We start from the raw sequence: 9558 nt of genomic DNA, 5'->3' as shown, positions 1-9558 counted from the left end.
GCTGCTAACTCACAAGACAGCAGCAGCGATCACCAGATGCTGCTGGCTGCTGCGCTCCCTGCTTCGTGTGCAGCTTTGCTGCAGACGGCGGGGCTGACAGCAGCAGAACTTCTCCTCGTGGTGCAGCACCTGCTGCTGCTGCAGCTGCTGCCGCTGCTGCTGCTGGCGGATCCTAAGACTTCCTCTCTGGATAGACTTGCTGCCGCGTTGCTGCTGCTGCTGCGCTTCCTAAGGAGAGTCCCGCACCTGCAACCTCTCAGCAGCAGCAGCAGCAGCAGCAGCAGCAGCAGCAGCAGCAAGAGCAGCAGCAAACAGGAGCTTCCCGTGCTTCTTGGGGCCCGTCTAGTTGGGGATAGTGTCTACAGGCGCGAGGCGTTGCTGCGCATAGGAGCAGCAGATTCATCTCTTATTGATGCAGCAGCAGCAGCAATTGCTGCTGCTGAGCCCCTTACAGAACCCCTGCATTCACTGCAGCAGCTATTGCCAAAGAAGGGGCTGCTGCTGTCTTGCTGCAGCAGCAGCAGCACCACAGCATCCCCATCCTCCGGCGCTGCAGCCTCACAAGGAGGCCCGCAGCAGCAGCTGGCGCAGCAGCACAACCACCACCACAAACAACCCCACCACCACCAGCAACAGCAGCAGCAACAGCAGCAGCAGCAGCAGCAGCAACAGCAGCAGCAGCAGCAGCAGCAGCAATCCGCGATAGATACAGGAGAAGAAGGGTCTCTGGCTACCCCCTGCCACCTTTCCCTTGACAACAGCTGCAGCAGCCCCCCGGGCTCTTCTTCCCCCACATCAGCAGAAACTGCATCCCGCGCCCATCAGCAGCAGCAGCAGCAGCAGCAAGAGCAGCAGCAACACCAGCAGAAAGATCAGCAGCAGCAGCAGCAGCAGATGCAGCATCCACCGACCGCAGGGGCCCAGTGTCTATCTGATTCATCTTACTCCTCAACAGAGGCGGAGAGGGAGGCAGCAGCAGCAGAGGGTTTAGAGGGAGAAGGCCTCAGTCTGCGGCTGGAGCATGCAAAAGAGATTCTGCTGCTGAACAGAAACCCCCTAACTGCTGCAGCAGCAAGCGAAGCATCTCCTTCTGTTGCGCTGCTGCTGCGCTCCGCCCCGGCTGCATTGGGGTTGCTGGTGGTGGAGTGTATGTACACCTTGCTGCAGGCCAACAAACCCAACACCCCATCGCTGCTGCATCCATCTGTGCTGCTGCAGCTCTGCCGCCGCGAGGCCCGTCGTGCAGCTGAAACAACAGACACAGCAGCAGCAGCAGCAGCAGCAGGAGCAGCAGGAAGAGGAGCAGCAGCAGTGGCAGCAGCAGCAGCAGCAGCATCGCAGCAGTGCAGTTTCTCTCATTCAGAAAGTTGCTGCTGCCTGCTGCCCCCTCAAGAGCTTCAACGCCGCATCCTCTTTATGCGTCGCCTCCTCGCTCGCTGCGTCTCCGCCCTCTGCTGCGAGCCAGCCTGTTTCTTGCTGCCAGCAGTTCGCTGTGCAGCAGCAGCAGCAGCAGCAGCAGCAGAAGCAGCAGGAGAAGCAGAAGCAGCAACGGGAGGAGAAGCAGCATCTGCTGCAGCAGCTTATGAACTAGCAGCAAAGGAATCCTTGCTGCTGCAGGTGGCTCGGTTGGTGGTAGATAGCGCAGGCCTGGGGATGCAGGCGGGAGAGGAAAGCCTGGGGGCTCTGCATGCATGCATGCCGTCGTTGGATGTTGCTGCGCTGCTGCTGCCTCCTCCCTCTCTGCTGCGTGAGAGCGAGCTGCTGCTGGAGCCAGCAGCAGCAGCAGCAGATACACGTGGTGTTGCTGATCACTCAGATGATCCCTTTTCTATCAGTTTTGTTGCTGCTGCTGACAGCAGCAACATCTGCGTGGCTCTGTTTTTGCGGCAGCAGATGAAATGTCTGCTGCAGCGCAGCTCAGCTGCTGCCCTCTGCTGCTCTGCCATTGAGAAGCATCTGCAGCAGCTCAAGCACAACTTCTTTGGCCTCCCCATCCCCGCCTTCGACGTGCTGGAGAACTTCGAGCTGCAGCAGACTGCAGCAGCAGCAGCAGCAACAGCAGCAGCAGCAGCAGCAGCATCCCAGCAGCAGCGCGAGGCCTGCTGCTCTACAAAGAGCAGCGGAGCTGCGAGCGATTTCATCTCCTTGCTGCTGCAGCAGCTGCCTCTTGAGGCCTGGGAGCAGCTGCTTATGCACGTCAAGCCCCTGGGTCCTTCCCTTCAGCTTCTCGTTGCTTTGCCTATGCATCAGCTGCTGCAGCAGCAGCAACTGCCGCAGCAGCAGCAGCAGCAGCAGCAGCAGCGCAATAAAAACCACCACCAAAATACCGACGATGAGCAGCTAAAGCAGTCTAAGCTGCAGCAGCTGCTCGATAAACTGATCGCCATTTTACCTTTTGCTGCTTCCTGGGAGCAACGAGTGGCCACCTCTCCTTGCTTTTTCTCTGAGGATAGTTCTGTGCCTGAAGCAGCAGCAGCGCTGCTGACAACAGCAACAGATGAAGTCTATAAAACCTTCAGTGGGACCTTCTGGCGACTCGCATGCAGACATGTCCTCGAGCGACAGCGGCACAGCAAAGAACCAGCAGCTGCATCCCCGAGAGTTTCCGTTTTGTTAGATCTGGCTGCTCTCATATCCACAGGCTTCTCAGCCTGGCTTTGCTCTCGGCGGCAGCCGATGCAGCAGCAGCAACTGCAGCAGGAACAGCAGCAGAAACTGCAGCAGAAACAACAGCAGGAGCTGCAGCAGCAGCTGAAAAAGGAGGGATACGGGGCAGAAGAAAACCCAGAAGAGATCGAAGCCGCTATCGATCGACTCCTACAGCGTACAGCTTGTGTTCCTCTGAAGAGCCCCTCTGAGACGCTNTCCCTCTATAGAAACCCCAACTTATAAAGATACATTCTTCTCTGGCTCTTCACAGCTGCTTACACACATCCGCCTATTTCAAGTCCTCGTGAGCCACACGAGTTCTCTCCGCAGCAGCCTCGAAGTTATCGATGCTGAGCAGCAGAGCAACATGGAATCGTTAGCAGCAAACTGCTCGAAAAGTATATCAGATCTTCTGCAAGTACAAGAAAGATGCCTCGATAGATTGGCTGTCTACGCACTGTTTCCTGGGAAAGAGGAGAGGCAGCTGTGTTCCACTCTCTTAGCCGCGTATACAGAGGACCAGCAAGAAGCTGAACTGTCGGGTGTCAGTCACTTCGTAGTGCGAGTCATCCAAACTTTAACAGAAAAAGGTAACGCCTTCAACTCTTCCCCAGCATCGGTACGCATGCGCTGTGCTGGCCTTCTCCTGTGGAGAGGGGGAAGGACCTGGCGGAGCCAAAGTGTCGGCGATGATGTCAGTGCAATGCGCTGGAGCCCCTTCTGGAGCGACTCAGTTCTGAAGTTGCCTCAAGAAATGCGACCAGCATCTCCTAGTTCTCAGGCTCACGAGTTGGCCGAAACACAACGGAGAGCCTGGAATGCGTTGCTTGGTGCCGCGGAAAGCGTCGAGGAATTCATGATTCTACAACTACTCGCTGGAAAGCACGCTGCTGATGATGTAAGCAGAAACACATAGTTCACTCGATTGCTCACACGGACTAATCTAGATCTGTTAAAGTGATGATGCGATGCTTGCAGGCCCACCTATTCTGGAAGGGAAACACATCACCACTAATAATGCTGATGACCTGGGATGCACAGCTTCATGTAGCGGCCGTCGAGAGGCTTCTGGAAAAGCATCCAATTAGTAACGAAGGCAGCGGAAACAGCCATCCAGGTTCCATCTGTTTCTCAGGACTGTATCATCAGGTGGTTCTCGCTCGTACAAATACTGGCAGTCCAGTCATTCCAGACATACTTCAACTGGCCCATACATTCGCAGTTGCTTGCCTGCTACTGTTGACCGGACGTGCTTCCGCCTTCACTGCTACTCCGCTTTTTCCATTTGTGATGGAGCTTCTTGATGACGACATTTGGGAAGAGGACACTTTCGAGGAGGCCCGCACAACCCCCGTAACAATCGACGGCAGTAGTGCTTCTGAAGTATCGACTTCCCATTACTGGGTCCAATACATTCAGCGCTTTCTCATCAAATGGTGGATTGGAGGTTCAGGAGAGGCGCAAATATCGCGGACTCAAAAGCATTGTATCAGGCAAACCTTTGCAGAAAACGAAATTTCCATGTTTCAGGTTGTGGCATACCTCTCAGCTTTTGTGAGGCCCTTGAGGAGTTTCCTACAGCAAAGCCTCGTATTGCTACTATGTTTGAATGGAAACTTGAACACAGCGATCAGAGTAATCAGGAGGTTCGGAAACACTGTAAGTTACAGGAACACGCTAGCGGCCGCACAGATAATTTCTGCATACGTTATGAACGGCGGTGCAAGGTGAAAACTGCTAGCTTTTGTCCTTGTTTCTATGACCAGGTACTACCGCCACAAGGAGTACAGAAGTTCGTAGAAATATCGCATTACTTATCCTCCATGTATCCTTCTCCTATAAGGTCGCCTCCGAACTACGGAAGGGATGGCGATTTCGGCATATCTGTGGGCAGTATGGGATTATCCGTTGCTACCGGGCTCTCAGCGTGCAAGAGTTGCAGTCCAAGCTGCGAAATGTTCCTTGGCGTTTTACCTCGCCAACACCCCCCGTCAGCACAGCGGTATCTTGCTGAACGCATCGTCACTCCCAGTCTCCCAAAAGAGTATATCAGGGATCTGGGTGGGTTTCTGCTAAGGTAAGACATTGCTTCCTAGATCTTTTTAGTTTGAGGGGAGAGCAGACTATTCTTATATTTTGGCATCAGCTCTGTTGTGATGATCCTGAATCTTATGTATGCAGATTAACGTATCTAGGTGTCCAGCTTTCTCAGCATTTTCAGTCGTATGAGGTCTGCGTTCATAGAGTTGGAGAGTTCGTGTTTGTCGAATTTTTGTGTTTACGTGTTTCACTCTCCGCAGGGCATCGACGGCAATGCGACAACAGCTGTCTATGGAGTTGTAAAGATATTTGAACCAATCTGGGCGTTTCAAGACACAAACAGACTAGACAAAGTACACCTTTGGGGTGACTGATTTGCATTTTGCTGATATGGTGCAAGACTGAGTCACTCATGAGGCGACTAAACTTTCTGAATATCATCAAACTCTTGGTGGACACGTGTGAAAGTCTATGCCATGATGGCCGTTTGATTCAACAGTAGGTTGACCATTACTCGTGAGACGAGACAGGTGTAATGTATTTAGTACACCCGTGTTTCCAAGAGAGCATGGATTTTTTGGGGAAGAGACACGGGGGTGATGGTCTCGACGATGCGCTTCACAACCGATCTTGTCGTGTCGTATGTGGGCAGCTTTGCTACGCATTCCTCTAGCGAAGGAACGCATTCGGGTATCCGGACTCTTGGGGGTTCCGGCAGGCGCTCAGCAACTCCCTCGACAGCCTGATAACGTTTTTTTTTTGAAACCGTTTTTAGTGCAGAGTTGACTAAGCGAGTAGTTTCTTACAATCGAGATCGGATCGCAGATGCACGACAGGATGGCGATGTCGTAGAAACGTTTCGACGAGGCAATGTAGTAGCTGATCATCAAAGCCGCGAAAGACAAAGCACTAACAGCCCTGAGAAGCGAATGATGAGTGTTTGTTCTGAAATGTTGAATTCATGAAAAAATACTGACAGTGTTAGATTGGTGATGGTTCCGCCATAAAGCAAAGCGGCGGTGTTGCGGCACGTTGGGGAAGCGGTCAGATCAACATATCCTGAAACATGTTACTTTGAAGGAATGCGCCGACATTTGGAACATGGTTAGCACTTACCACGCATGATCCAGACCAGAGCCACTAACGGGCTGAAAGGAAGCGAAGATAGATAAGTGAATCTATGTTTCACATGGAAACCGGTGGCAGGCATACCATCCTACAACGAAGGCAGCAACGTGGAAAGCAGTAGATCCGAACTCGAATAAGCTTGATTCACAGTTCGTCCAGATTAGCTTGGCCAGCACTGAAGGGAAGCTGTGAGAAAAAGCTCATCACTCTTGAACGGAATTTGTCTTACATCTGACGGCTTGAGTGTCGAAGAACAATGCGGCGGAGCACGCAGCAGCCAAGGTCAGCATGATTGCTGGTAAACGACGGTACAATTAGAAACATGGTGAAAGCAATAGATTGCTGCACGCCCTACCTCCTAAGAGGCCATTCCAAAATGCCAATCCTCGGTCGCAGTATATCGGTTGCTGGCTTATGCCCTAAAAACGAATTGAATTACAGACGTCCTATCATGAAGAGCAAAATTGCACTCACCAGGGTTAGAGCAGAAATGCCCATGATTGCCGACGAGCACAAGACGAAAAGTATTGACTTTTCAAGGCCATTTCTAAGCGCGACCTCTGAACGGTCGGCTGTCGGCTCCCATCTTCCGAGTTCGGCGAACGAGCCGCTAAGCGACCTCAGAATGTTTTGGAACATCTTCGATTAATGTTGTCGAAGCCGGCAATTCTGTCGGGAACTCCGAACCTCACTGCTCGTGTGGCAGCCGGGAAGGATCCAAAAATGTACACACCGCGGCACTATGGGCGTCACGTATCAAAATTAATCTCTGATGACACTACGCACCCTTCGATGCGTCTACGGTCTGAGGTGTACGTACTGCTCGACAGGAGGCTGCACATGTCACTACCGCCAGTCATTATTTGTAATTTCGACGCTTCTACAGCCTTCACTATCCCAGAAAGTATAATGAAAAAATGATTGCTGCGTAGCAAATTTCGATTCATAATGATGTAATCGGAACTAGGGAAACGAGCTGCAAAGAGCCATGCATTTCGCCAGCAAAGCTTCAGCGGCTAGTGCTTCAAGAGTCTAAAGTGATGCACATAAATTGTCCACCATGTGGAATCGATTTTCATGTGAAATCGTTTCGCACAAGTATTTCGGACTACTCTGTCAGGGGGCGTGACACTGCGATCACAGCAACCGCATGACGACGAGCAGCCTCCATGACGCAAAAAAGTGCCGAAAGCAGCTTGAAATGTGACAGTTAACGCCACAACATTAGCCTATAAAGAGAGTCCCGTACATATAGTGACCTTCCAAGTGCGGAAACTCCGCTTTCAGCAATGCCCAAAATGTGTTTTTCGCTCATCCCCACGGAGCATTCCGCCTCCTAATTTGTCCCAGCCTGATGGCTTCCTCAATGAATTCCCTTGTAGAATACAGTTAGCTTGAAAGGCGAAACTGCCCGCCAAAATGTCAGTAGGCACCTAGTCTTTCAGCTCTGCGCTGCGTCGCGCTCCTGATTCCACTGGGCGATCATGGCACGTCGTTCTTCACTGGTCCTCCGTTCAGGCCGGTGAATGCTCGATGAGCTGCACAACGAACACAAATGTGATACACGAGCCCCCTACTGACAAGTGCGGTATAGAGGGTGTTTTGCATGGAATACCCCCAATGAAGGCATTCCTTTGGGAAAACAACGGAAGACTGTGGGTGTGCTCACCGTCTGTGCTTATGTGGTGACGCAGATCGCGATCTTGATCTCCGCCCACCACGAACTTTGTCTCTATATTCTGGATGTTCTTCATACATCTTATTGAAAAGCTTGCGCTTTAGGGAACGGGGGACGTGCTTTAGATGCATGAAGTTGCAATAGCCTCCACGACGACACTGACCATCTACGAACTGACGGCAACGGGCCTCTCTGAAGTCAGTAACTGGTGTAAACTCAGCCTGAATAGGCTTTCCTGCAAAATTACACATACCGATGGATGTTTCGAGTATTTGTGTCTTGCCATGGGCGATGCATCCCCATGCAACTTGCACGAAGGCCGAAACTTGTGAGTGCGATTCGGAAGAATACATCAAACAAAGAAAATGCTTACCAGCATAATAACGTCCCTGAAGAGCGGAAAGCGCCTTTTTTGCTGCATCGTCGTCGGAATACTTCACATAAACATTTCCAATGATGTGATCGCCAATATTATCGCAGACGACCATATCTTCGACCTCGCCGTACTTGTACAACTCCTCGAAAACCTCCGAGAAAAACGCTTCAAAGTGATCTGCAGCTTCATCCAGAAGCTCATCAGAGACTGAACAAAGGGCAGGAGAACAAGATGCAACTAGACTGATCACTATGAAAAGCAGAGCTGAACTGACATGAAGCTGGTGCGGTCGTTGATCCAGCACTAGGCTCGACGTAACAGTGCATTTCGTAGAAAAATCAATTCCTAATCAGTGTCCTGTTTCCACTTGCGCTAGGTTTCTGAGTCTGCACGCTCACCGTTTTGACCTTCTGCAATGGCGATCGCCACAGGAGGGTTTGGATACATATGTCGGAGGACGATGGTTGGTGAAGACGACGGCTTGTAGTGGGACCTTGAGCACTGGTCGCCGTGACGGCAGGCCCCAATCTTCCAGTAGAATGGGCAGTTGACTCTGTCCTCCTCCGTTCCAATGATTCGCGCGAGATGCTCCGCCATCTTGAATGGCTGACGCCGCACTACTAACTCTTCCTACAACAGCAACGAGAAGCGTTGATCCAGTTCACTTCTTTCCGTCGCTGAAATACCTTGCGCAATGTCCTGTTGATTTAAATATTGCCCTTATGCTTATTTCGTTCCTATATTTATGGATGCGCTCCAGCAGGGGCCAACTTGTACGCTGCTGCTGTCTCAGTCTATGTGGTTGCATCAACAGAGCCTTCCCCAGGTTCCCTTTTCTGTCGAATCTAAATCATTAAACAGAAGAGCCAGCGTTATACTTCGCATGCAATGGAAAGGAGTCGGCGTTTGTTTTATACGCCTTCTCCCTCCGCGGTAACCAGACCCACGGGAGCAAAGGGGAAGGACCACAGTTCACTCTGTGTCCCTAATAGCGAATAGCTCAAATGTTTTGCCAATACAAAAAGGCAGCCAAACGGCTTTGAAGCAAAATTCCTCAGCACGAACGCGCACCTTCTATACCGGTGGCCATGTCTGGTGGCTGCCGTAGGCGCATGCGGCTCCCCACATAGACTCCTTTCCTGATGAATAGCTCTTTGGTTTTTAATGGTATTAAATATGTTTCTTTAATAAATTAACAGATGGCAATCTGCAGCACTAAACATCTCAACGAATCTCATTAGTTTCAACGCTTCTGGCGTGCAGCAGCGCCGCGAGGGGCTCCGCTACGTAGTCATGTATAGCAGTCGTAGGCAAACGGGCTTCACCATGAACCATATTTATGCATTTTAGTTTTAAATAACTATATTTAAATACCTTANAGGCAAACGGGCTTCACCATGAACCATATTTATGCATTTTAGTTTTAAATAACTATATTTAAATACCTTACTACCATTTCATATGCTCAAGCTGTTTCTGACTACCATACAGGACTGACATACAAACCGCACTGCCACTGAGCGTAGCCGGTTTCAGCTGCAGCTGCAAACTCCTCCTAATCAATACACATAAGCGATTGTTTTATCCTCTATTGGCATCACCACGATGCATCTGACTCCCCTTGGTTTTGAAATGGCTGTTACGAGTATATGCTTTCTTCATTGTTGCAGAGGTCAGAAGCTTAACG

At 51.1% G+C, this 9558-nt stretch overlaps 4 protein-coding genes across 4 annotated transcripts in view; 2 read left to right on the top strand and 2 right to left on the bottom strand.

Annotated features, from left to right (window-relative positions):
• EMH_0033180 (uncharacterized protein) overlaps positions 1-2892 on the top strand; it is a gene marked incomplete at both ends in the record, with an annotated part of 4847 nt that extends 1955 nt beyond the window's left edge. Inside the window, 2 exon segments of the mRNA XM_013494720.1 lie at positions 74-2864; positions 2868-2892. Coding sequence (XP_013350174.1) covers positions 74-2864; positions 2868-2892 — 2816 coding nt within the window.
• A 124-nt stretch (positions 2893-3016) lies between these two features.
• On the top strand, positions 3017-4992 carry EMH_0033170 (uncharacterized protein; the record flags this gene model as incomplete). Its single annotated transcript, XM_013494719.1, has 4 exons — positions 3017-3268; positions 3628-4308; positions 4416-4726; positions 4950-4992. 4 exons carry the CDS (start codon positions 3017-3019, stop codon positions 4990-4992), a joined length of 1287 nt encoding a protein of 428 aa, XP_013350173.1.
• A 238-nt stretch (positions 4993-5230) lies between these two features.
• On the bottom strand, positions 5231-6456 carry EMH_0033160 (uncharacterized protein; the record flags this gene model as incomplete). The annotated part of the gene is made up of 4 exons (XM_013494718.1): positions 5231-5431; positions 5496-5607; positions 5806-5837; positions 6292-6456. The coding sequence occupies 4 exons, from the start codon at positions 6454-6456 to the stop codon at positions 5231-5233; spliced, it is 510 nt and encodes a 169-aa protein (XP_013350172.1).
• Positions 6457-7299: 843 nt separating this feature from the next.
• EMH_0033150 (U2 snRNP auxiliary factor small subunit, putative) lies at positions 7300-8468 on the bottom strand (the record flags this gene model as incomplete). The annotated part of the gene is made up of 4 exons (XM_013494717.1): positions 7300-7355; positions 7659-7730; positions 7869-8078; positions 8270-8468. The coding sequence occupies 4 exons, from the start codon at positions 8466-8468 to the stop codon at positions 7300-7302; spliced, it is 537 nt and encodes a 178-aa protein (XP_013350171.1).
• Positions 8469-9558: the final 1090 nt, after the last annotated feature.

This window comes from Eimeria mitis, genomic scaffold (assembly GCF_000499745.2).
Source record: "Eimeria mitis Houghton genomic scaffold, Emh_scaff1260, whole genome shotgun sequence".
Lineage (NCBI taxonomy): Eukaryota > Apicomplexa > Conoidasida > Eucoccidiorida > Eimeriidae > Eimeria > Eimeria mitis.
Note: the sequence above shows the minus strand (reverse complement) of the source record. Positions and strands in the feature narration are given on the sequence as shown.